This window comes from Desmodus rotundus, chromosome 3 (genome assembly GCF_022682495.2).
Source record: "Desmodus rotundus isolate HL8 chromosome 3, HLdesRot8A.1, whole genome shotgun sequence".
Classification (NCBI taxonomy): Eukaryota; Metazoa; Chordata; class Mammalia; order Chiroptera; family Phyllostomidae; genus Desmodus; species Desmodus rotundus.
Genome location: NC_071389.1, coordinates 156,216,338 through 156,243,641, shown reverse-complemented (window position 1 = coordinate 156,243,641; position 27,304 = coordinate 156,216,338). Strand labels below are relative to the sequence as shown.

At 39.5% G+C, this 27,304-nt stretch overlaps 1 protein-coding gene across 3 annotated transcripts in view; it reads right to left on the bottom strand.

The window, feature by feature from the left end:
• Positions 1–19,274: 19,274 nt before the first annotated feature.
• The window catches only part of SLC38A4 (solute carrier family 38 member 4), a 65,888-nt gene continuing 57,858 nt past the window's right edge, over positions 19,275–27,304 (bottom strand). For all 3 annotated transcript variants that reach the window (XM_045184187.3, XM_024575774.4, XM_045184186.2), the window contains exons 14-16: positions 24,190–24,334; positions 22,938–23,035; positions 19,275–21,482 (exon numbers count right to left, since the gene is read on the bottom strand). In XM_045184187.3, the coding sequence (XP_045040122.1) occupies positions 21,381–21,482; positions 22,938–23,035; positions 24,190–24,334 (345 nt within the window). In that variant the 3' untranslated portion in view covers positions 19,275–21,380. The remainder of the gene's footprint in view (positions 21,483–22,937; positions 23,036–24,189; positions 24,335–27,304) is intronic.

The window sequence follows — 27,304 nt, the reverse complement described above, 5'->3', positions numbered from 1 at the left end:
CAACAATAAATTGAAAATGGATCAAAGACTTAAATGTTACACCCGAAACCATAAAAATCATAGAAGAAAACATAGGCAGCAACATCTTGGACACTGCATGTAGCAATATTTTATGGGTAATATCTCCCCAAGCAAAGGAAACAAAAGAAAAAGTAAACAAATGGGACTACATCAAACTAAAAAGTTTTAAACAACAAAAGAAATCCTCAACAAAATAAAAAGACAGACCACAGAATGGGAGGTCACATATGCTGATACATCTGATAAGGGGTTAATATCTAATTTATAAAGTACTTAACAAACTCAACACCAAAACATCAAACAACCCAATTAAAAAATAGGCAAAGGACCACAATAGACACTTCTACAAAGAGGACATACAGATGGCCAGTAGACATATGAAAAGATGCTCAATGTCACTAACCATCAGAGAAAAGCAAATTAAAACCACAATGAGATATCATCTCACACCTGTCAGAATGTCTATCATCAATAAATCAAAAAAAAAAACAATAAGAACTGGCGAGGATGTGGAGAAAAGGCAATCTTTTTGCACCTTTGGTGGGAATGCAGACTGGTGCAGCTACTGTGGAAACCAGTGTGGAGATACCTTGAATAATTAAAAATGGATCTGCCTTTTGACTCTGTGATCCCACTTATAGGAATATATCCTAAGAAACCCAAAACACTAATTTGAAAGAACATAAGTAGCATTATTTACAATTGCCAAGATATGGAAGTGGCCCAAGTGTCCATCAATAGACAAGTGGATAAAGCAACTATGGGACATTTACACAACAGAATACTACTCCACCATAAAAAAGAACAAAACTTTACCCTTTGCGACAGTATGGGTGGACCTGGAGAACATTATGCTAAGTGAGATAAGCCAAATGACAAATGACAGAGAAAGACAAATGCCATCATTTCACTCATATGTGGAATCTAGTGAACAAACTGAACTAACAAGGGAAATGGGGACAGACTCATAGGTGGAGAGCAGGATGACAGTTCTGGGGTTGGGGGAGAACGGGGAGCAGGAGAGGGATTGAGCAAAAAGGCAAAAGGACTCATGGACATGGACAACAGTGTGGTGATTGCTAGGGGGGAGGGGTATATAAGGGGACTAAAAGGTAACGTAAAAAAATACAGTAAGGTTAAATAAAGTTTAAAATAATAACCCAGTTGTTTTACATGCTCAATTTTGCATTTCTTTTAACACCCAGTTTCACACTTACTTGTACTTCTGCTTAACAAGGCTGGATACCGGTTTTCCAGAAAAACTCAGGAAAATTTGAAAGGGAACTACACACCTATTTATCACATGCATAATGTATTTGGGACAATTTAATTATAACCTAAGTATGGGTTTCTTTTAAAAGTACCTTAAAGACAGTAAGAAAGTAGTACACAGAGAATAAACACTCCCAAGTCAGAGCGAATGTACCAGAACATGCATTCAGGTCCCACATCCCGGGAAGCTCATCCCCGGAAAGCCTCGCCGGGAAAGATGTTTAAGCCTTGCAGGATGCGGAGACAGATTCTGAGTGGGAGACCCGACTCCCGCTGACCTGGGCCCTTACAGCTATTAGCTCCTTTGTTTTCCTGCACTTCAAGCACAGTTGTGTTTAATACATTTGTTTGATGGTCTTTTCATCTACACGTGCTTCCTTATGTTTTCCTGAGTTATGACCAGCCCATATGGGGGTATTATGTGCAGGGCTCTCAGCCACCAAGATAGCAATTTACCCCTTAAATCCCTTCAAAGGAGCGTTTTACAACCTCTGCCTCTCAGCTTTTGAGTGTGAGGAAATGACCATTTTAAACAAGGGTTGCAATAGACCTCAAATTTCTCACCTTGTTTGTCAGATTTAACCCCTTCAGGAGTAAACAGGATGGCAGAGTGGGTGCTCTCATCAAGAACAGCCTTTAGCAGAGTTTAAGTCAAGAACTTAGAGACCCTGAAGGTTGCAAACCACCCTTTTACCTGGAAGTACCTACTTTGTAATGTGAATTCTTCAGCAATGCTGATGAAAACACGTAAGGGATATGTGGCCAAGAAAGGATCCAGCTGTTTCCTCCAACCTGACAGGGTTCTCTGTCCAGCATAGTAAGTGTGACTGACAGATGACTACCTTACAGGTAAGATGACCATATATCCCCATTTTCTAGGATAGTCCTGGCTTATGCATATTGTTCCTGCATCTGTCCAGTTCATAGCCCCATTCACTCTCAAGCATGTCCAAATTTGGATACTAAACTTAATGGATAACTTACCATATTTATAAATAAACAAGAGGTCAGGAAAAAGTCACATCAGGATATGTAGCATCTCCTCTTGTCCTATAGGATTTCTGGAGTTCTGATAAATTGTGATTTCTGCTTATTGAATTAAGAACTCAATGGAAATTCCAGGGACGTTGTGTGGTTGGGCTCCTTCCCACCAATCTGTACCCTGCTGAGCACTGTACCCTCCCTCCAGCCTTCTCTTAAAATTATACAAAACAAGACCATTGGCATCATTTTGCTCCTTTCCCACTCCCCGCCTTTATCTCTCCTCCCTCTCCTCTCTCTTCTCCTTCTTCTTAAACAAGTGTTCCAGATTGTTTTTAAGTTGCATTTTCTATTTGAGGAATTTTTGCTCAGCAGTTGGAATACATATTACAGCTTCATGATAGGAAGTTATGTATTTTAGTTATATGCTTTACTGGTTACTTGTTCTATTTCTTCCACTCTTGTTCTATTTCTTGTATCCCATGTTATTCCATTTCTTGGATTACATTTTTATTTTGACTAATATTTTCAGAAGGTTTGTGGGTGGCAAAATTTCTAAATTGCATGCATGTTTGAAATTATCTTCATTTTGCCTTCATACTGGAATAGTAATTTGACTGGGAAAAGTTTCCAAATGCTTTTCCCTCAGAGTGTTTAGGCTATTTCTCCAAAGCTTTCTAGCCTCTCCGCTTGCCAGTCAGAAGTCTGGTGCCAGATTCATTCCAGCTCCTAATTTTCCTTTTCTTCCACCCTCTCTGTGTTTGAAAGTTTATGGCATTTTCTTTTATCCTTGGAAGCCATAAAAATCCTCAAAATGCATTGTTTCTTAATATTTGCATAAAGCACATGATGAGCCCTTTTAATGTGAACACGTGTCTTTCTTCAGCATATGGAAATTTCCTCCCTTTTTTCCTTTGATTTTACTTTTTCCTCCATGCTCTCTATTCTCTGGTTTTATTGGGTAAATATTAGATTTCTGGATATAGCTCCATGTTTACTAACTTTCCTCTCATAGTTCTCTTCCCCCCCTTTTTCGTGTTCTTGGAAAAGGCCTCATCTTAAGCTTCCAGGTTGCTCAGGAAGCCTCCAGTCCTCACCACTCTTCTGTTCAACCCTCCTACCGAATTTGCACTTCCGCAACCCAATTTTTAACTTTCAGGAATTATTTACCGTTCTCATGCTTGAATTTCGTACTACTTTCTTATTTAATAGATAGGATTTTCTTGAATTCTCAGGAGACATTTCTTTAAATAATTTTTTAGGATTTATTTCATTTCTTCCATTAATTTTGCTTCCCATGAAAATAATTCCTCGATTTATTCCATTCTTTTTTTCTCAAATATTGGGACCTGGCTCTATAGTAGGTGGGCCTGTGTGATAGGGGGGCTTCTTCTGAAGGCCAGAGAAGCCTCTGGTCTGTGTATGGAGATCCATGTCCACAGTGAAAGCAGAAGTGACCTGGGATATTACCCTGTTTACATCTCCAGCCCCAGGGCTCATGCTGGCATTGCTTAGAAGTAAACTCTATTATTTGGAGAGGTATTCTTAGAACTTTTGATTGGGGGCAAATGCTACAGGCAATTGCCTGGAAAGCAGATTCCCAAAATCTGTTGAGTTTTGCCAACATCCAAGTTTAGCCCTTGTGCTTTATGTCATACAGAAATTCCCCACGGATGTGGACAACAGTGTGGTGATTACTGTGCAGGGAGGTGGAGGAGGGTGTGGGGCTGTAAAAGATGATGGACGGAGACTTGACTGGGGGTGGTGAACACACAATACAGTGCACAGATGATGTGCTGTACTTGTGTGCACCTGAAACCTGTATAATAGTATTAACCTGCATCACCCCAATAAATTCAATGAAAAGGAAAAAAAAATTCCTAATATCCTGGTCTGCTAATGCCAGCTTTTTGGTTGTCTAGTGCTTCTAAGAATTTGATTTCTTTTTTCTATGACATTTAGAAGAAAGCAATAAGTAGTTCATCCATTTTGAGCTTTAAAACACATCAATTTACCAACTATTCTAATCCCAGAGAAGATTTGCCCAATTTGAACTGTTGGACTTCATAGCCAATAAAGGTGACCGTGAAACAGCCCTTCCTACATGCTTCCACGCATTGGTTTCTAATTGTGTCTCTAATTTTATAATTTAACATTTTTTCTAATTAATTCATGTTGAAGGAAATCCTGTCATATGTTACAGCGTGGATAAACCTTAAGGACATTATGCTGAGTGCAGTAAGCCAGTCACAAAATGACAAATACCGCATGGTTCTACTTACATGAAGTGTCTAAAGTAACCAACTCTTACCAGCAGAAAGTAGAGTGGTGGTTGCCAGGGACTGTGTGGGGTGGCGGTGGGGCTGGGGGGAGGAGTTGTTCAGCATGTTCAGAGTTTCAGTTTTGCAAGATGATGAAGTTCCAGAGCTTTGTTCCACAAGACAGGACTTTGAGTTAACGCTGTACACTTAAAAATGGTTCAGGTGGTACTTTTTATGTTATGTTTTTTCTACCCCAATAAAAAAAAAGTCAGAGCTTTGAATCTTAGTTTGAGAGAAGCTTTGTATGTAAATACTTCAGGAAGAGGGAAACAATGGGTTTAAATTCAATTGTCACTAAAATGACCGCTGCCAGGTCCCATCTGAACAGCAGGTTTTCCGAGGAGGAAGAAGGTGAGGACTTGAATCTCTGGGGTTCCTAAAGGGTCTGGGGACTGCACGACACGGTGCCAAAAGGTTAGACAAAATGCTGATGGTGTCTCGATGGTGAGGGGCACATTTAGGGGCTCAGCAGTACAAGTTTGATTGGTACATCATGTTCCTGCAAAATTCTTTCAAGGAGTCAAAGAATGTTCGGAAAATGAATTTCCCGTGGGATTCTGCATGTGGTTCATGAAGCCATGCGCTTCCTTCTCTGGTTATATTGTATGTGTGAATGTGCTGTGAAGAGTGGAAAATGTACACGGTTACTATTAATCATGATGAAAGCAGCAACAAGACGTTGTTTTGACCTACTTTTCTTTTTTATATCCCCAGTCACCTAACTTGCTAAAAGCTAAATTTAAAAAAAGTCCTGGGTATTGCCAACAGCTTCATTCGTGAGAATAACATCACACTAAGTGGTAAGGAGAAGTTATAAAATATCAAAATTCCAAATAAATTAACTAATGTATGAAAATTAGGAAGTATTAATGTTATCATTTGATGGAAGATTATTAAAAAACAGTACACTCAAATTTTTAAGCTGGGAGCAGAATTATCCTTACAAAACGTTAACAGTTTTAAATACCTCAGAACAAACTATTCAAAAAGTAATATTTTATTTCAAAAGGGTCTTGCTGATGTGATTTTCTGCCCTATATTTTCATTACTATGATTTGCTTTATAAATATGTTCTCCCTTCTAATCAAATCAGGTGACTAAATTCCTGTACTGAGATATCTGATATCAGAAGACTTTGTTCAGGTCATTTAGAATTCATGTTAGCCCGATGTCTATAAGAAACTGATAATCATACATATTAACATGGAAAAAGGAGACATTCTCACAGAAAAATGAGCAAAGAATATGAGCAAACAACTTTCCAATGATGAAGCCATTGTTATTAACATATTACTAGATATGTAGTCAGATTTATGCTAATTAAAATAATGAAATTCTGTATTTCCTCACATAGAGGCAATTATTAAATAATGAGACTATCAAGGAGTCATCAAATTGTAGGAAAATGAGTACTCCCATATACTACTGGTGAGAGAATAAATTTTTGCAGTAATTTCGGAGAGTAATGTGGCTGTTTCAATTAAATTAAAGATGTACAGACTATTTGTATAGAGGGAAACATTTGCATCTGTATATAGGAAGATATGAATTAAGGTCTTCATAATTCACTGCAGCATTTTTGTAATAATGAAGAAATTAGAAACGATAAATGACTGTTACTTGAGTAGTTAAAGAAAATGTGATATAGTCATACCCATATAAACTTACATTTAAACATGACACAAAACAACATTATATTTTTATGTATGATGTAAAAATGTAGAAAAAGGTCTGGAAGAATACACAGAGACTATGAAAGAAGAAGCTTCCAGGTCTCCAAAGTGCCCATAACTGGCATTGGGTCCTTTCAGCTACGTTCAAGGTCCAAGAAAGTCTCAAGGCCAGCCCAGACTCAAGGGGGCTTCCCTCGTGGTGGGGGGCGTGGCAAGCACATGGGCCGTGGTAGTGGTGGTGGAATTATGGTGACCATCTTTGGAGATGATCTACCTACTCTCCTTTCCCTGTTTTAAGCAGTTAACATCCTCCAGCTCTTGGCTCCTTTATTCTCCCATTTATCTCCATCAAAGTTAGCTTTGAAGAAGATTTTACAGGATTCTTTTACTTGAATTGTGAACTTGAAACAAGATAAGCCCTTTTAATGGAACGTTTACATTTTATGTCTCTCTCAGATTGTGACAAGAAATGATTTATCTCTCTTAAGGCAAGTTCAGGCATTACCAAGAGGGGAGAGTGCTTTTCAGAGTTTTGCTTTAGAGTCACACCTCATGGTTTTCTAAGTGCTTCACCCCATCCACCTTCTTAAAAGCTGGCTGGGCATGAAAGGGTAATATCGCCCTGGAGGGACTGAGTTCTCCAGTCACAGATGCTGCCCAGAGCTCGGCTCTGAGCTTCTGAAAGGTGTCCATTGTTACCTGAAACAGAAGTGTCCTGTAACCACTTTCCCACGGCTTTCTGGGCACAGTTAGTTATTGGCCGTGTCAGATGTCAAATACGAGAGGGGCAACAAGAAGTCATCTAGTCATCTATTCAAACATACACGTTGAGGTCAACGTAGCTGGACACCGTACAAGACACTGGGTGCACCGGAAGTGAACAAGACAGGCAGGGTCTGCTCTCACAGACTTTATAGTCTCGGGGGATATGTAGACAAGGAAACAACAAGAGTGATATGTGTTAAGTACAAATAAAGGGAAATTACAAGGGGCTGTGGGAAGACCACAGAGGGATCTAAACAGTGGTGTGCTGGTCAGTGTTAAACTGGCTCTACCAAGAAGACAAAACAAAACAAATACCCCTCCCCCTCATTTGTAGTGTTGGTCAATTTCCACAGTCTAAAAACTCCAACCAATTTCAAGCTATTGACATGATGTTACTGATGGAGTTATAAAGAGGTGCTCTGTATTGGTTGGCAGATCTTGAAAGCTAGTACAAGACAACTGTGGTGCTTCACTGGACCTAAACAAGATGGGGTAGGAGGAGGAGGGGGATGTCAGATGTCAGAAAGGCTTTCTGGAGGTAGACCCTTCGAAGATGAGAACTGCAGGACGGAGAAGAATGAGCCACATGAAGAGGGTCACAGAGAAGCGTTTCATATAGAGGGAACAGCATGTACCATGGCCTGCAAGGTGAAAGAGAACATAGCACACTTGGAGAGTTACAGAAGATGAGTGTGAGTCAAGGCCATGGTACTGAGTGGTGTGTGTGTGTGTGGGTCAGGGGGGAAGTGGCACATGTGCAAGTGTATGTTTGGGTGTTGTGTGACAAGTATATATGTACATGGTACATTAAGGTAGGGATGTGTGTGTGTGTGTGTGTGTGTGTTTTGCCTCTAGCTGATTAAACAAAAATACCATTGGCTGGGTGGCTGAAACAGTGGACATGTATTTTGCACAGCTTCTGGAAGCTGAGAAGTCAAGGTGCCTGCAAATTTGGTATCTGGTAAGGGGCCTCTTCCTGGCTTACAGAAGGCTGCCTGCCTCCTTGCTAGGTTCTCACATGTAAGAAAGAGAGAAAGAGCCCTGCTCTCTTTCTCCTCTTTTTAAAAAAAATTATATTCTATTGACTATGCTATTACAGTTGTCCTGACTTTCCCCCTGTGCTCCTCTCCTTACAGCACTCCCCTACTCCCTCAGGCAATCCCCCCCCCATGGTTCACGTCCATGGGTCATGTGTGTAATTTCTTTGGCCACTCCATTTCCTGTGCTGTACTTCACATCCCCAGGGCTGTTCTGTAACCACCTATTTGTACTTCTTAATCCCCTCACCTCTTCACCCTTTCCCCCACACCCCTCTCCCATCTGGCAACCATCAAAACACTCTTTGTATTCATGATTCTGTTTCTGTTCTTGTTTGCTTAGTTTGTTTTTTAGATTCAATTGTTGACAGATATGTATTTTTGCCATTCTATTGTTCATAGTTTTGATCTTCTGTTTCTTAAATAAGTTCCTTTGACATTTCACATAATAATGGTTTGGTGATGGTGAGCCTTTAGTTTTTTTCTTGTCTGGGAAGCTCTTTATCTGCCCTTCGATTCTAAATGAGAGCTTTGCTGGGTAGAGCAATCTTGGCTGTGGGTCCCTGCTTTTCAAGACTTTGAATATTTCTTGCCAATCCCTTCTAGCCTGCAAAGTTTCTTTTGAAAAAGCAGGTGACAGTCTTAGGGGAGCTCTTTTGTAGGTAACTTTTTTTTCTTGCTGCTTTTAACATTCTCCCTTTATTTTTTACCTTTGGCATTTTCATTATGATGTGTCTTGGAGTGGGCTTTTTGCATCCATCTTGTTTGGGACTCTGTGCTTCCTGAACTTGCATGTCTATGTCCCCCACCAAACTAGGGACGTTTTCTTTCATTATTTTTTCAAATAGATTTCCAATTTCTTGCTCTTTCTCTTCTTCTTCTGGCACCCCTATGATGCAAATGTTGGACCCCTTAAAGTTGTTCCAGAGGCTGCTTACACTATCCTCATTTTTTTGGTTTTTTTCTTCCTGTTCTGATTTATTGTTTTTTGCTTCCTTATGTTTCAAATCATTGATTTGATCTGTGGCTTAATCCGATCTATTGTTTCCCTGTAAATTGTTCTTTATTTCAATTAGTGTATCCTTTGTTTCTGACTGGGTCTTTTTTATGCTGCTGAGGTCCTCACTAAGTTCCTTGAGCATCCTTATAAGCAGTGTTTTGAACTCCGCATCTGATAGATTGCTTATCTCCATTTCATTTAGCCCTTTTTCTGGAGTTTTGATCTGTTCTTTCATTTGGTCCATGTTCTGTGTCTCCTCATTTTGGCAGCCTCCCTGTGTTTGTTTGTATGTATTAGGTAGAGCTTCTTTGACTCCATGACTTAGTAGTGTGGCCTCATGTAGCAGACATCCTTGTAGGGTCCAGTGGCACAGCCACCCGTATCACCCATGCTTAGGTACTTGAGGTGTGCCCTTCATGTGGTCTGAGTACACCCTCATCTTATAGTTGAACCTTGGTTGCTGTTGGAAGATCAATAGGAGGGATACACCCAGGCCAGTCAGCTGAAAAGAGTGGCTGTGACCACTGACCACCACCCTTTGCGCTCTGGGGAGGATCAGCTGTGCGGGGGCAGGGTGGTGGTGCTCTGTTGTGGTCTTTAGCTGTCTACTGGGTACACTGGCCCTAGGGTTTCCTGGGTGGTGCAGGCCAAGGTCAGTCCCCACCTGTGTTTTTCCCAGGGCCACCCTGGCTAAGCTATAAAGCAATCTGAGATGGCTGCTACTTGTGCTGGACTTGGAGATTCCCAGGTGAAGCCAAGCTATGAATCTAAGCCGGCTGTTGCTAGTGCTGGGCCTGGGGCTCACTGAGGCTAGCTGTTGCATGTTTGAGAGGATTTAGGAAGTGTCTCTTTCTCCTCTGTTAAGGGTACTAATCTCTTTATGATGTACGAGGTCATCCTCATGACTTCCTGTAGTGTAAGGCCTGACAATTATTTTATTTATTTCTGTTTTGTAATACAAGTGGCTGACTTAAAACTTTGATTGCAGAGACATCTATTTCAAAGAGGTTCCACTTCTAAGACAGCTATCTCAACTAAACACACAGCCAGACACACAAGAGCCAGGCCGCCTCCCCCATTGAAGATCCTTTGTTTTAGAGACCTTGGTTGATTTCAATAAGTGTCCACATGGAATGCTTTTTTTCTCTCTTCCAACACTTTAAATTCTCACTCTTACATTTTAAATTCACCAATAGAGAGTGACCTCACAAAACCTCAGTCCCACTCCCTTGACCCCAATAAAAGCAGAACCCCAGGCCCATGTTCTCTCTGTCTCTCTGTCTCTCTGTCTCTCCCCCTTCTCCCTGCCATGTTGCTGTGTGACCCCAGGTGTGCTATGCAATTTCCAGGTCCTGTGAGTTATAAACCTTTATTCTCTTCAAAGTTTCCTGATGGCTGTTGAGGAAGGATATCTTGCAATCATAATAAGAAGTGCAAAGGCTGGTCCAGCCACTACTTTGGTTTTGATAGGCTGAGACCAATACAAAACACGTCATCTAAACCTAATTACCTCCCAAAGGTTTTACCTCCAAATACCATCAAATTGAGAGTTAGCGTTTCAACGTATGAATTTGGCAGTGATACAGATATTCAGTCCACAGCAGTCTGGGTGTGTTACTGATGAGAGAAACGTGGGACTGGGGTGTGAGGAGCTGTATAAACCAGGAAGGCTATCCTGGCTCTCGGCCGTAACACAAGATTCTGTCCAAACTGTGGGCCACTGTGTCTTTCAGGGAGATTTTAATAATATCACAAGAACCCAGCAATTTTCCAACTTTCACTTCATAAATTTTCCTCTAGCTGAAGGCTCCTTTGTGGACTCCGAGGGCCCCTAGGGAAGATCCAGTTCAGTTCATTTGTGTTTTCTGTGGATAGGGCTTTGATACAGGGAGGGGCTTTCCCAGGTCGCCTGGCAGGGAGAAGTAACTGCCCTTCAGGCCTTCAAGTCTCAGTTCGCAGACTGTAACTCTGCCACCAGTAGAGCTGGGGTTGGAAGTAAAATAATTTAATTTAGTTAACTCGTATTCTATAAGTAGTAGTACATAAGTAGTCCAAGTCCTTCATAAACCTCTGCTAAGCAGTACTTCATTTCATAACATTATTAAATAGGAAATTATTCATGTGATAAGCATCCCTTATAGGTAAATAATTTTTGATGGCATAGTCTGTCTTATCCTTTCACTTTCTTGCACAGCAAGGCGAGGACTGCTGTCATCCTAGCAGCTACCCCCTTTCCAACAACCCATCAGTGGAGGACCAAGTTTTGTACCTTTAGAAAAAGAGAGCAAAGCAAAATGGCAACTATTTTTGTCCCTCTTTAAATTGCTGAGTTAGCATAAGCTGGAAGAAATGCTGATTATACTTCTGGGAACAGAGGTTTGGGCTTCACACCAGGTTTAGATAACCTCTTATTCACCAAGTAAAACTTGGTGAGTTTCCAAAATTTTAAGTTAAAAAGCTGACGATGATGGAAGAAATATGCCCATCACTTTATGGCGAACAGTCAAGTTTTCCTCTGAGGCGATAATACCAGGCAGCGGACTATAAAGTAATTAATCTCAAGTAACTTATTCACAAATAACTTGGGAGCACAAAATGCTCTTGTGCCGGGTGAAGCTGGGTTAGGCTCAGCAGAGAAGAATTGGGTTTCTGTTTTTCTCCCTGCAGGGCTGGTGGAAAAACCCCAGCTTAGTGACACTTAAACTTAACGTCAGTCTTAGAGTACAGATCGATGCCCAGGAGCCTCTTGCTAGAACTGCACGCTGCCCTGGCCAGGCTTGGAGCTTCAGAGATCAGGAGGCCAATTGCAGTGTGGTGAAATTTCACTATTACTCCTCTGTTCCTGGAGCCCCTAGGTCCCTTCAGTAAAATGGGTATAATATATTTTTTTCCATAGTAGACTCTATGCTAATCAATTAAACTAAAGTCAGATGAATTTGGAAAAAATTAGATTGCAGTGAGTTCATGTTTTATTTGGTTATCTTCTGTAACCTTCCTTTGGTCTGGCCTGGCTTCTCAATCCCACCCCCAAAACACACACACACACACACACACACACACACACTTCCATCCTAGACTCGGAGTGGCACATGGTGATGGTTACCATACCATTTTGTACTACCGTGCACAGAACCCTAAAAAACATGAGTCCCATATCCTTTCGACCACAGAAGGCTAAGGTCTTTTTTTTTTTACAAAAGCATACTTTATTGAATGTAAGATTTTTTTATTTTAAGATAAACCATGATGTTATATACCGCTAGAAGAGGAAAACTGCTGCTAATTAAAATGAGACACAATGCTTTCTTTTCTCTTTTTATTTGTGTCAGTCTTGCTAGAGGTTTTTCAATTTTATTGTTTTCCAAAGAACTAGCTATTACTTTATTGATTTTTTTTCTGTTGCTTTCCCATTTTCTGTTTCATTGATATATGCTCTTTATCTTCATTAGCTATTTTGTCTGCTTGCTTTGGGTTTATTTTGTTCTTCTTTTTCTTAAAAAAATTACTTATTTGTTTTTAGAGAGAGAGGAAGAGAGGGAGAGAAACATCAATATGAGGGAGAGACATCAATAGGCTGCCTTTTGTATGCACCCTGACCGGGGACTGAAGCTGCAACCCAGGCGTGTGCCCCGACCAGGAATCAAACCAGTGACCTTTCACTTTGTGGGACGATGCCCAGCCCACTGAGCCACACTGGTCGGGGCTTTTTTTTCTAGTTACTTCATGTAGGAATTCAAATTATTGATCTGAGACCTTTCCTTTTTCTAATGTAAGTGTTTTGTGCTATAAATTTACCTGTCAGCTCTACATTAACTGCACCCGACATATTGTGATATGGTTTTTTACCCCATATTTATCCATGTCTATGTGTTTAAAATTTTTCTTTGATAATTCTTTTCATCCTTTTTCTGTGACCCATGGAATATATAGAGGTATGTTGTTTGAATTCCATGTCTTTCTGCTACTGATTTCTAGTTGATTCCATTATAGTCGGAAAACATACTCTGTATGATTTCAATTCTCTTAAATTTGTTGAGGTTTGTTTCACGGCCCAGAACGTGGTCCATCCGGATGAATGCTCCATGGGTGCTTGAAAACCCGTGCATACTGCCGGTGGTGGTAGAGTGTTCCATACATGTCAGTTAGAAACTGTTGATTATGTTGTTCACATACTCCATGTCTTCGCTGATTTTCTGTCTAGTCATCCTGTCAGCTTCTGAGAGACGAGCGTGGAAGTCTGCACCTACAAGTGTGGACTCATCTTCAGCTCTGTTGTTTTTGCTTCATGTATTTTGGGGTTGTGCTGGTTGGTGCGTGCACATCTAACATTAGTATGTCTTCCCGCTGGATTGATCCTTTCATTGCTGTGGGCCAAAGAGGGACGCATCTCTGTCTCTAGTAATTTTCTCCGAAGCCTACTTTAGCACATAGGAATACGGCTACTCCTGTTTTTCTGTTATTATTTTTTTCATGTTTGTCTTCTCTACCCTTTTACTTTCAAACTACCGAAGTCATTGAATTTGAAGTGAGTTTCTTGCAGTCAGCCTAGAGTTGGGTCATGATTTTTGTTCATTTTCCAATCTCTGTTTTTTAACTGATATACTTACACTTTTACATCAAAGTAATTATTGATGTGTTATTGCTTAAGTCTGCCCTTCTATTATTTGTTTTCTCTCAATTTTTTTCTGGTTTTCATTTCTCAGCTTCCAGCGGGTTACTTAAACATTTTTGAGAAATTCATCTTGATTTATATAAAGTGTTTTAAGTGTGTCTCTGTGCGTAAGTTTTTGTAGTGGTTACTCTGCGTATTATAGCACATGTAAGTGATTTAGTCTATTGCTATCAATATTTTACCACCTTGAGCAAATTGTGAAAACCTTGCTTTTATTTAGTCCTTTTTACCTTCCTCCCATAAAAAAATGTTGCCTTGAGTATCAAATGGCATCTAACATTTGCTTCAATCATGAAATGTGTTTCTAAAGCTCGTGAAGGAAATGATAGTCTATGGTATGTATCCATATTCCTGGACTTTTTGTTTGTTTCTTTCTTCTTTCCTGATGCTTTATCATTTACTTTCTGTTCAAAGATTTTTCTTTAGTCGATGTTTAAGGATAGGTCTGCAACAATTCTTTCAGTTTTTCTTTTTCTAGAAATGTTATTTCCCCTTTATTCCTAAAGAAGAGTTTTGCTGGATATACCTTTTCAGTGACAGTTCTTTTCTCTCCTCATCACGTGAAAAATGTGCCACTTCCTTCTCATCTCCACATGTTTCGCTACGAAATCCTGTGACATTTGAGTTAGTGTCCCCTACAGGCAATGTGTTGTTTTTCTTAGGATGCTTAGGATGTTTTCCTTGTCTTTAGTTTTCAGTTGTTTGAATATTACTTGGTGTAGATTCCTTTGGATTTATTTTATTTAAGATTCACTAAGTTCTTTAAATATGTAGCTTGATGACTTACACCACATTTTGAAAGTTTTCAGCCATTATTTCTTCAAATTGCCTTTTAGTTCTAATCTTTTTTTCTTTTCCTTCTGGGACCGTGACTTTTTACCTTTTGTCCCACAGGCCCGCAGCCCTTTTTCTCCCCTTTCCCTTGCTCTTTCTGTCCCCCAGAATCTCTCCTCTCTATTGTCCAGATTAAGTGAATTCTATTGATATTTATTCAAGCTCACAGATTCTACCCTCTGTTATTTCCATTTTACTACTAAGGACATCCAATGAATTTTTCTTTAAATTTTCAGTTGGCTCTTTTCTAAAACTTTAGGCTTTTTGCCGACATGGTCTATTTTTTTATTTATTTAAAGAAAATTTGTAATTGATCATTGAGGTCTTTTTATAATGGCTGCTTTAAAATCCTTATCAGTTAATTTGAATATCTGATTTGTCTCAGGGTTGGCATCAATTGATTATCTTTTTCTCACTCCAGTTGTAATTTTCTTGGTTCTTGGTATGATGGGTAATTTTCCATTGTGTCAGACGTTCTAGTTACATCTTTTATTTTGCAAGCAGTCACTCTGTCTAGGCTTGGCACACAGGTCCTGGTCTACTTTGTGGCTGTAGAATTAAATCACAGTTTAATTTTAAGAATTTGGCGTTTAACTTGGTCTTTCTGGTTTATATGGCTCTGCTGGGGCTTCTGCTGATCCTTGCTGGTGCTAGTTGTAGGACAATAAAATGTGTTCTTTTAAGCCCTCAAGTGTGTGGTAATTTGTTGTAGCAGAGAAAGGAATCGAATGTAGAGTTCGTGGAAGTTACAGGCATATCCGTGTTTGGGAGAGCGTGTGGGGTACAAGGGCAATAAGAGCAGTCCCGTTTCTGTGCATGCTGCTCGCTCTGCTCCTCCCTCTCTTTGCCTGATAACTCTGCTGTGTCCTTAAGGGTTCAGCTCGGGAGGCATCTGCTGCCAGAGATCTCTGACTACTCATCTCTCCCCAAAGCTGACTTGGGCACTCCCTTTAGATGCGCTGTTGAATCCTGGGTGTATAATGTAGCACTTTCCATTTTATACTGTGACTGTCTGCATATACGTGACCCAGCCTCTAGACTGTGAAAGAACTACTCTGTTCCTGTGCCTAAGGAAGTATCTGGCAGACGGACTTCACTGAACAAACGTTTATCTATTAAATTATTCAGTCTGCGTGGCAAGGCAGAGTATTCCTCAGAAGCATTTGACTTGTCTAGTCGCTTTCAGGACCAATCTACAAAAATCATTACTGTAAGGTATTCTTTATAGCTCTCTGATGATCCCTTCTTTATGACTATTGCTAAGCATTTGTGCTAGAGATATGACTGTTGTAAGGACCTTCTGATATTTCCAATGATCTCCAGCTAAATGGTCTTAGTAGTTGCATTACACAAAAATTATCCCAGCAAAAATGAAGAAACTAAAGCTCAATAAAATTGAATGACTTGCTCATATCAGGAGCCGAGGCTGAAAACTGCTATGCTACACTGTTTTCTGAACCAGTCATTCCTTTCTCTTTCCACGGCCCCTCTGGCTAGGGTCTGTCCCTGCCTTTCATCCTCTGCTTCGGGCACCAGCAACTGTCCCCTAATTGTGAATTGCCCTTGCATCAGTTCTGCCTTTAGACCCAGCTGAAAATGTAAAAATATGTAGGCATGGGCAGCATGCTTTATGTGTTTTTCCAGAAAATATAAATTGGTGGAAAGAAATTTCTCTTTCTTAAAAGTTTTTTCTAACTATTAAAGGAATTTTATAGAAAATTTAGGAAATAACAGAAATGTATGAAGATGAAAACTCGTATCACTCATTGTTTTGCCGTCTGTAAGTACCTCCTCCCCCTTTCAGTTTTATTGGGAGATGATTGACATACATCACTGTATACACTTAAAGTGTACAGCATAATGATTTGATCATGTATGGTGAGATGATTACCATAATAGGCTCAACTAACATCCATCCCGTCATAAAGATACAACATAAAGACTGACATCTACTTTTAACATTTTAGTTCTATTTCCTTTTCTCCTGTTCCTGTTTTACTGTTCCATGCGTTTTTAATATGTGAAATGAGATAAGAAAACATTTATTCTTTTTTCACCTAGTATTACACCATAGTTTTTTATTTCATTAGCGATTACTCAAAAACATTTTATTCCAGGAAATGAAGATACTAGAATTTATTTAACCATTCCACAATTTTGGACATTTGAAGTATTTCCAAGTTGTAACCTGTTATATGTTGAAAGAATAAAAGTCAAATCATTTTTCTGATTATTTCCTAAGACTAGAGTCTCAGAAAAGAAATGAGTGGATCAAAGAACATGAACATTCTATTTCATAGTTTCCTATTGCTAGCACTTAAAACAACACTTCTTCACTCTCCAGTAGATCTGATGGTCAGAAGTCCAACTGGCTCAGCAGCCAGTGCTCTGCTTAGGGTACTGGCTGTACCCCACTACTAATCTGCTTAGGTTTCTCAAACCATAAATGAGGGCATGGGTGCCCTGGGCTCCCGTTTGGAGGCTCAGGAGGAGAATCATCGTGGCTCACTTAACTTGCTGGCAGAATTCATTTCCTTCTCACAGTTTCCATGTAGTCTCTTCCATCCTCAAGGCAGTAATGGCGGGTGGAGTCACTCTCATGCTTTGAATCTTTCTCAATTCAGCTGAAGAAAATTCTCAGATTATTCAGGACAATCCCCCTATTTTAAGATTTGTACTTCAATTATATTGGTGAAGTCCAATATCCTATGTAAGGTAACACATTCTCAGGTTCTAGGGATTCCGGTGTGAACATCCTCGTGGGGTGGGGGCATTCTGCCTGCTACAGACATTTTTAGGGACCTTTGTGAGCATCGCAGGAATACTGTCCAGATACACTGAGCCAAGATTTCTGCCACCAGCGTGGAATGGGAGTGGCCAGTCCCCACACTTGGATGTCTGACTCATAGCGAGGTCAAGCTTTGAAAATACTCATTAACCAACCACTTTTCTTCTGATGTCATGTCCATTACCCATTCTACTATTGGATTCTCAGTGTTTCCCTTACTGATTTTTACTATCTCTTCATACATTAAAGATACATTGCCCTTCTTTTGTAGTAGCTAGTCTTGAAAAGTTACTTATTCTGTAAGGTACAGGATTGTTTGTTACTGGTGTGCAGTTATGGGCATTCATCACTGCTCTTGGGATTTGCTCCGTGGTGTCTGCTTTCCAAGGCAGCTATCGAGTAGTTCTTCCTAGACTGTCCACAGGCTATGTTTTGACTCTCACGTTGAAGTTTTTCATTTTGATGTGTGATGTGAAGAAAGACCCTAAACTTATTTCTTTTTTCAATCAGTTTCTTAAATACTGTCCATTAAATAATTAATGCAAAACTTTGATTGGGAAAAGACAGTCACGAGTGTGCATGCTGCAGAAGCAAAGGCTGTGCCTCCTGTTTCTGCACATGAAGCAAAAGGCAGAGTCAAGAGAAGACAGCAGAATTTCCAATGTGGTACATAAGAACCAAATGGAGTAGTTTCTCCCATTTCACTTATATGTGTTTGTAACAAGGGCTGTGAAAACTATCAAAGTAGATGGCAACTAGCCAATATGGGTTTTTCCTATCCTGGGCCTGTCTGTGTAGTACTGGGTCTCAACCAGGATTCAAAGTGATTTAGAAAAAGTTATTTTAAATCAAATATCAGTACAAAACAAGAGGTAGATTAGCATATATTAATAAGCTAGCTACGAGGCCAAAAAAAAAAAAAAGAAAAACCCAAAACCAACCCAAAAAGAAGACTCTTCCCTCCAAATTTGAAAATCTAAGCATTATTTATGACAACGCCATGCTGATTAATCTCACCCTAGGGAGACAGGGATGGCAGCCCTTCCAGCCATGAAGACCTGGCCCCAGGCAGATGGGGTTAAGGCGCCCTCAGGAAAACGGATAGGTGCGCCATGCACGCCATGTACTGAGAAAGCAGATCTGCAGTCCGACAAAGGACATATATCCAGAATACATAAGGGACTCTGACAAATCCACAATAAAAAGACAACTGAATTTTAAAAGTGAACAAAGTATCCACACACACTGTATAAAAGGAGACATGAGTGGGCATGGAACACATGGATGTGGCCAACACTAGTTATCGGGGGAATAACAATGAAAATCACAATGAGATACCATTTCACATTCACTTGAAAGGGTATAAAGTATGAAATACAAGGCCAAATGTGGAGCAGCTGGAACTTGTTTGTATTACCGGGGAAAGTGAAAATGGTAGAATCACTTTGGAGAACTATGTGAAAGTATCTCGGAAAGTTAAGCACACACTTACCACATGACCCATCATCCCACTAATTGTCCACTTCTATCAATCCTCAACACTCATATGTTGCTTTCCTTTCTCCCAAATCCTCCGCATTTTTATTTACTATCTCATGATTCTTTTAGTGAAAAGAATCCCTCTTTCCACCTCAGATAAATTCTCTCCAATTAACCCTAAAGACTCATTTCTTCCACATTTATTCTAGGAGGTATATATGTGATGACATAAAGGTGATGAAGGTTAGCTGTGTATTTTGCCTGAATAAGAGGGCAACTTTTTTTTGACAGCTATAGACGTTAGTTATATGTCAAGAATAACAATGAAAATAGAACCCATACCAATTTAGGAAAGTCAATATGTAGATTTAAAGTGTTTTCTTATACAAATAATTCATATTCTTCAACAATAGAAAGAAAATCACATCACATCATTTGAAAAGTTCATTTATTATATACTAATATACACTTTCTGTAATAAAAAAGCCTCCCAATACATTGAACCATCTTACAAATGAGATAAGAAAATAAAATTTTCACCTGTTCGTAAATGGGGCTAAATTAGCTGGTACAAGACGGGTACGTACGCCTGCCCCGCAGTCCGTGAGCTCCTCCTGCAGTGGCCACGAGAAAGCGGTGGCGCTCTGTTGTTTGGCACGGTTGTGCTTCTCTTGAATGTTTATGTAATTATACATGCTGATGTTTTCAAGTCAGTCATTTTAAATGTGACACATTCAAAATATATACAGATGTTGCAGTTTTCCATTTTTTGATTAATCTTTGATATTTACATTTAAATACATTCAGATTAAACATTTTTTAACACTCAGAAAGTACCTTTTCCATTTGCTATCTCTTTAGATGAGGGAAAATATACCTAAAATGCTATTTGGTGAATTTTTTTTTCCAATAATAGTAACTTAAAAGTTATGATAGTTTCTAGTAATGCTCAATTTTCATAAAAAGTGCACCATTTTACATATTGCACCCCTAGAAAAGAATACATGAAACAAATACATACTTTCTTACAGCACATTGCAGACAAACAATTGAAATGTGATTTAGTATTATCATACTTGTAAGATACTTATATTTCATACTTGACTTTACTAACATGTAAAATATATAACACATGTTCTTGCTCCTGATTTGAAAAAAAGTAGCAAACTCAATTTCCTGTATGTCGAGGAAGTGAGCAAGAACAACGGTTTGCTTCTCTGTGTAGTGTTAGCACTTTTGCTTCCGTGGAGAACCACTCAACATTATATTAAATGGCAAATGGATGTCAGCAAATACCTGTGTGAGATACAATGAACTAGATGCTATTTGAGATATGCTAAATTCAATGAACATTAGTATTAATAATTATTTTGCAAATAAGAACTTACTTTCTTGTAAATGATTATGATGCTATTGTAAACATTGAAGAGCATTACTGAACTATATATAACTTGGGTGGCAAAGTTAAAATATCCTCAATAGACAGATACATACAAATGGATTTTTGAGTCCATCAACTTAATTCCCTGCCCCCACCCCAAATAATATAAATGTTTTGACTGTAATGAGAGAAAAACTACACGTGTAAAAAATAAAAATCAAATGTACCATACACTAAAATTCCGACGACTACAGAATAAGATTATATACATAAACACATAGCAATCACAGTTTCCTGCACTGAATATTTACCAAATACAAATGTATCAATACTGGGTAGTACACCTCCACATGAACTGTGGTCTTCTAAAAATTCTGAATGAGGATGGAAGACGAGAGGGAGAGCATTGTTCAATGATAAAAGTACAACGAGAGGACTAGGAATAACATTACAAAGCAAATGCCTCCAGAACAGACAGTTTAGTTATAAGCATTATTTTTGTTGTTGCTCTATAATTTAAATAAAACCCCTCTCTTACGTTTACGAAAATATCTAAATGAAGAAGTCACTAATTCAAAGTCACAAACAAAGTGGGCAAAATATTCTTTGACTGTTGACCATAAGGTACTCTGGCCTGGTGTCTGATCATTCATGTGCCTTACTGGGACAGTTCAGAAGACATGCCTTTTGCCTCTGTTGTTAAATAGACCCAGAGTACTTGGTGCAAGATTAGGGAAAGGCATTAACTGGTGATAGCTTTGCCACCAGGGCATTTTGTTTGATGTTCTGAGAATACAAGTACTTGGTTCTTTGGGAAGGAGGAGGGGACAGGGGAGCGGATTATCCAATGACCACGATACTCAGCTACCTGTATTCTGCTTATACAGCAGCAAAAATACATCATCTTATTCGCCTCTTGCGAAACCTGGGTAGAAATGTGCACCACAAATTTCAAACACATGAACAACCATTCTTGACAAAAATGATGATTTCCTCTTCTGAAGGTGCCTGGTGATACTGCTAGTAAACGTCTTCAGAGTCTTCTTGTTATTTCCTATGACTAACATCCCAATCCTTAGGGCAAAATAACTCATATGTCTTTTGGAGCATAATTTGCAACCACTTCCAGTAGAAAAAGAAGGTAATTTTCTTTGGGTTAGTGATGCTTGGAACTTGGGGGGTTGTAAATCCAGTCAATTATAATGAGCGCCATGCTCCCACTCATGAAGATGATGCCAACCACAAGGAAAATCAGAGCCTGCAAGGCAAAGAGAACTTGTGAGGGAGCCCAGAAACAGCACGTTGTTTGCCAAACAGCGCTCCGATTTGCATAGTCAATTGTATTATTCCTACAGCTCAGATACCCATGCCTAGCAGTTCAGCCAATTTAGAACCCTAGTAGGGGAAAGTGGGTAAATACATTGGAGAGATTGAACTCAACAGTTTAAAATACAGTAATGGTTCACTGATGTGGTACAAAAAAATGATGGAATACCCTGTGACACCCGTTTCCTGTTACATTAAAAATCAAGTAACAGAAAACAATTTAATGACCTGGGGAGAGCTCGCAATGTTTCAGGTGAAAAAGGGCAGGTCATAAAAGAGTAGCATGTTTGATATAATCAAAATTTATAAAGAAAACCAATAAAAATAAAATCCTAATACATGTTGCATATTCCTTGGGGGGGAACAAAGTGTGTATGTGTGTGTGTGTGGAACACAATGTTTAAGAATTAGAACAGTAGAAGCAGCCTTCTATAGTACTGCACAGGTCAACCTCCTAATTCTATATATGAAGGAAGCAGCCGCTAATTTTTTTTTCAGTAGAAAGAATCTAGGATATAATTTTACTCACTTTTACATCTGATAAAATTGCAAGTGGGTATCTCAAATAGGACAAGTAACCTGCCAAGGTCACATTGTTATAAAAGTCCAAGAAGGATGGGCTACATAGAGTAGAAACCTAGGGGTGAGATGAAGGGGGGAGCTTTCGATGCCAAACTGTCCTCAGTGCCTAAACAACTGGACAGGTGGATGACTCCCAGGCAAAATTCAGGGTAATGCAGTCAGAGGTATTCTTTCCAAGCCTTAATATAAAACCTGGTTAAGCAGTCACTGATAATATTCAATTATTGGAAAAACAATTATTTCTAGTATATATTTCTATAGTTTTATTATGGAAAGGAAATACGTACTCTGTAGTTTAATGAAACTACATTTTATATCTAAAGAGGTTAACTGGAAACCAAATGCTTCCATTCTGGACCTCAGTCCACACCAGAGAATGACAGGTAACTGTGGAGGGGAAACAAGAGCAACATCTTTTCTTTTGGCCTTACAAACACAGTGAATATGGCCCAAGTGTTTGAATTATTTCATAGCGCTGCCAGGGAGACTAATTCCTTCCTGCGCAGTTCCCTGTAGATGGCGCAGCAGTGGCCGAGTGGTGGAAACTGGTGTACATGTCGCCGGCGGGAAAACTCCATTAGCCTCTGACAGGTGGGGAGAACTCAACACAAGATACTTGACATTTGACCAGAAGAAATCCAGGAATCTTCTGGGTACCAGAAGTCCTCCCCCCTTTCTCTCCAGCTCATCTTTAATTTTTCATTCTTGTTCATCAACTCATTTTTTTTAACAATGTGTATTTTCTGGTTTATTCTAAGTTGTTAAAGAATTACTTATAATGGAGGAAATTGCAAGCCTTACTTACCCCAACCTTCTGGGGTGACCGAAGAGGTTCTTTCTTGACGAGTTTAAGATAAAAAGCTGCTGGGAGGATGAAAATCAGCATAGTGGCAGAAGAAGCGCCTGAGGAGAGAAACACGGGGCAGGTCAGTGGCTTACAGAGAAGGTCTGGCGCAGCTCGGCAGTGACCGAAGGCATGAACTTCGAACACACCACGTCCAAAGCTACCCTCATCTTAACACTGAAAGCACCATACAATCCCCTTGGTTGCTTATTCAAAGGAGATAGATAGGTTCATAAAGAAAATTAAAATCTACCTAACATCATAGCTGCATACTAAGTATGCATAAGCTATAATTGATAATAAAACAACTGGTTGTCACACATGTACAGGAAATTAGTAATACTGTCAACACCTATGAAGGAGACTGAACTCATCACACACCCTTCCTATCTACTTCTGACTTTTCAATTGGCTTACACCTAAGTTTTAGAAGTTTTATATGGTACTGTATTTTAAATTGGAGTAACCCTTCAAATCAGCAGAATAAAGAAATTAACTATGTTAACAGGCCACACAGTAAAGGGAAATAATATGCTTTACAAAATCAGTCTTATCCTCCTCCAAAGATACCCTTACTGCTCAGCTAATGCTCACAGACCTGAGAGAGCATCCCGTAGGTAAAATCTATCTTCCTTACTTTCTGATGCAGAGTTAAGACCTAAATGCAAATCCTGGGTCCAAGGTATAGGACTTGACTTCATGGGGCTCAGTTTCCTCGTTTGTCTGAAAAGGACTAGATGACCTATAAGGTAGCTTTTGGCACTAACATTTTCTGATCTTGTGAATAACTTCCAGTGTCACCTGGGAGGGAGGGAAGGTGACACCTGGAGTCCCACTGGACTGCTAGGAATCCTGTGAGCCTGAGACCAACGGGGATCCTTGACCTCCCAGCAGAGGCTCCCTGTGTGCCATTTAAGGAGCTTGAGTCAACTAAATAAAAAGGTGAAGGGATTAAGAAGCACGAATTGATAGTTACAGAACAGTCACAGGGTTGTAAAATACAGCATAGGGAATACAGTCAGTAATATTGTAATAACTGTGTGTGGTGCCAGGTGAGGACTGGAAATACTGGGAAACCACTTTGTAAAGTGTATGATTGTCCAACCACTATGCTGTCCACCTGAAACTAATACAAAGTAATATCGAATGTGAACTGTAATTGAAAAATAAAACTTAAAAAAATAGATAGAAAAACAAAGCCTTTCTGACTTACCTATGAATCCAAAGATGTATTTTATAGTTGGCACAAGGATGACCAAAACGTTATTAAGTGCAAGAAGCATGACTGCAATCAGGAAATGTCTTATCCAGCTGAAGGGTCTTCTGGGAAATAACAGTGTGGTCACTGAGGTACGAATCTGCAACAAGAAAGTTCAAAGGCAAGGTCACAGCTTTGTTTTCAACTTTATTATTTGAAATATTCTCATTGCTCTGGAACATTTTCTTTTTTTTAGATTGAATGTATTGGGTGCATTGGTTCACAAAGCCATACAGGTTTCAAGTGCACAACTCAACAGAACATCATCTGCACCCCGCACTGTGCGCCCATCGCCCCAAGCAAAGTCTCCTTCCACCCTCACTTCCCTCCATCTTTGCCCACCTCCACCTCCGCCCCGCCCCCTTTCCCTCTGGCTATTACCACACTGTTGTCTGTGTCTCTGTGGTATGTATATATGTTTTTTGGTTAATCCTTTCACCTTTTTTCCTCCAGTCCCCTACCGGCCTCTGACAGCTGACAGTCTGTTCCATGCCTCTGTTCCTATTTTTGTTTGCTAGATTATTTTGTTCATTAGATTTCACATAAGAGTGAGATCGTATGGTATTTGTCGCTCTCCAACTGGCTTGTTTCACTCAGCATAATAATCTGTTCAGCATCTTCTTTGTTTCTCCCAGAAAAGATCTTGATGCTGACCTTCTTTAGAATTTTTTTACTGTGGTAAAATACACATAGAATTCACCATCGTAACCATTTTTAAGTGTACAGTTCAGTGGTATTAAATAAATTCATATTGTTGTGCAACTTTGATGCTGATTTTTGATGTGTTATTTTTCCTTGATATATTTATCTTGTGCTCACTTCCTCAGCATTCAGAATTTTTTCTTAAAAATAATCTCAGTCAGAAAAAGATAAAATATCATATAAGAGGTATAACTCAGAGACACATTAAAACCCTTGTTGATTTCTAATTATGTCTCATCAGATTGGATCACGTATTAAGGGTGAACACTGAATTGATTTGCTCGGGATTGCAAATGGAATTTTTACAAATCTGCGTTTTCCTTAATTTTGCATTGTACTTAACTTTTTTCCACATGATATATATTTTTAAATATAATACTCTGTGTTTACTCCTTTCTTTCTCTCCTCTTTTATCACCCCACCCCCAATTATAGATTATAAACGTACAAACAGCAAGCAACTAATAACGTTAACATTCCTCCGAGTTTCTAGATTACAGTCTTGCACACAGCAGGCACTCAATAAATGTTGAATTAAATTAAGCAGAATGAATCTTTCTCTTCCCTTCAGGATCCTTGACGGATTTCAGCCCTATTTTAACAACCGAAATAAGTAGGTGAAGGGTCAAGAGAGGCTCCTTTTGCAGCAGCAGCAGCTCAAGTTACTCTGATGTAACCGGGTAAAAAGGTCCTTGTGGGTGAAGGGAGGGAGCGCCAGTCCTGTCCGAACAGCTTAACAAAGTTGAACATAATCTTATCTTTGGGATTGTTTAGAAGACACTTTTGACTTAGTGGAATTAGTCTATTGGCTTTTCAATAAGTGAGCACTTCAGTGAAGCTGGGACTTCACACTTTTAGAAGTGCTGGGATTCATTTTCACTTTAAAATCTTACTTCTGAAGTCTCTTGTGGCATGGAGATGGGAATTTACTTGAAAGAGAGAAAATGTAAAATATAGTATTTTGAAACACATGTATGAATGACAAAAACTTCGAACGGAATTGCTTGCAGTTTCTAATGTGACATTCCGTTCATTCCACTCCACCAAAAATTAAAGCCATCTGTTCGGATTTAAAAGGCAATTTCATTTCCAGAATGGCAAACCAGATAGTCTCTGGAAATGGTTTAAGGGAGACTTTGTAACAGATTTTAAAAATTGGATTAGCGAAAATTATGAAAGCCATTGTGAAAAGGACCGAGGAAGGCAAACGCCTTGATTTGTTTTCCCAGCAGGCTATAAATTCTACATTATGTCCTACAGTTCCTGCTTGCTTAATATTGTCCAACTGGTCTAATTAGTAGGGTTAACATGAGCTTTCTCTGGTGCATACATAGTGCCTAAGGATTTATTTGTCTGAAAGTGCTAAGTTTCTAGAATAAACAACTAGAATATAGGTTATTTTCAGGCAGAGGTCACATCTGTGTGCTTCTTAGTCTTTTAGTAAAATAATGCCTTTAACTCAGTAAGCCGAGTTAGAGGCAATCCTATATGTAGAGTATAGGATTCTGCATTAGGATTCTACATATAGGTTTCTAACAGTCATATGGTTCCCAGAAGCACGAAGGTTTAGGCCAGTGAGGTAGGAGGCAGAAAGTTTACAGGAATAATGGTCGGAGAAATGGTGGATGCTTGCTCCTCCTAGTGAATAAGGAATAACAAAACCCTGAACAGAACCGGAGCTATAGAGAGCTGCCAATGCATTCCTGAAGAAGGCAAGCAGGCAAACATGGAGACAGCAGGCTGCTGGTGATAGTAGGCAGAGGTGGGGAAAAATAGAAGGAAACTTTCAGGTCATTCCATGTTAAAATGCAACTTTGAGAAGTGAACCTGGGATCGAAAGATCCTCAGCAATTCTGTTGTCCTATATCAGGATAGAGGTCACTCTGGCCAATTACCCACAAAGCACTGCCTGCTGTTCCACTTATCTAAGTGCCCTTTCCTCCACAGACACAAACTGATAAGAACCTGGAAATGTAGGTCAGATGCCGTGGGGGGTGGGGGGGAGTCCCCAGCAACAGCCATGGCTTCAGACTCAGAACGACTCCAGAAAAGTTCTGTGCAGCTCTAGAGAAAGTGTTTTGAACAAGAGCCTCTTTGGAGGTGCTATGTTGTAATGTGGGGACCTAATGTCAAAGTCAGAAACGCAGTGAGAGGGTAGAAAGGGGGAGCCTTAGGTCTGACTTCTACCAAAAGGGAATAAATCACAGTATTACTTTATAGGATTGCTTAGGACAATACCTATGGATCACAATTCAATTCTAGTTTTCCTAGCAACATCTGCCATATTTCTATGTCTATACCTACAGACACTTCAGAACAGGAGATCTGAAGGCAACATACCTGAGAAGAACAACTGTACTATGGTAAAA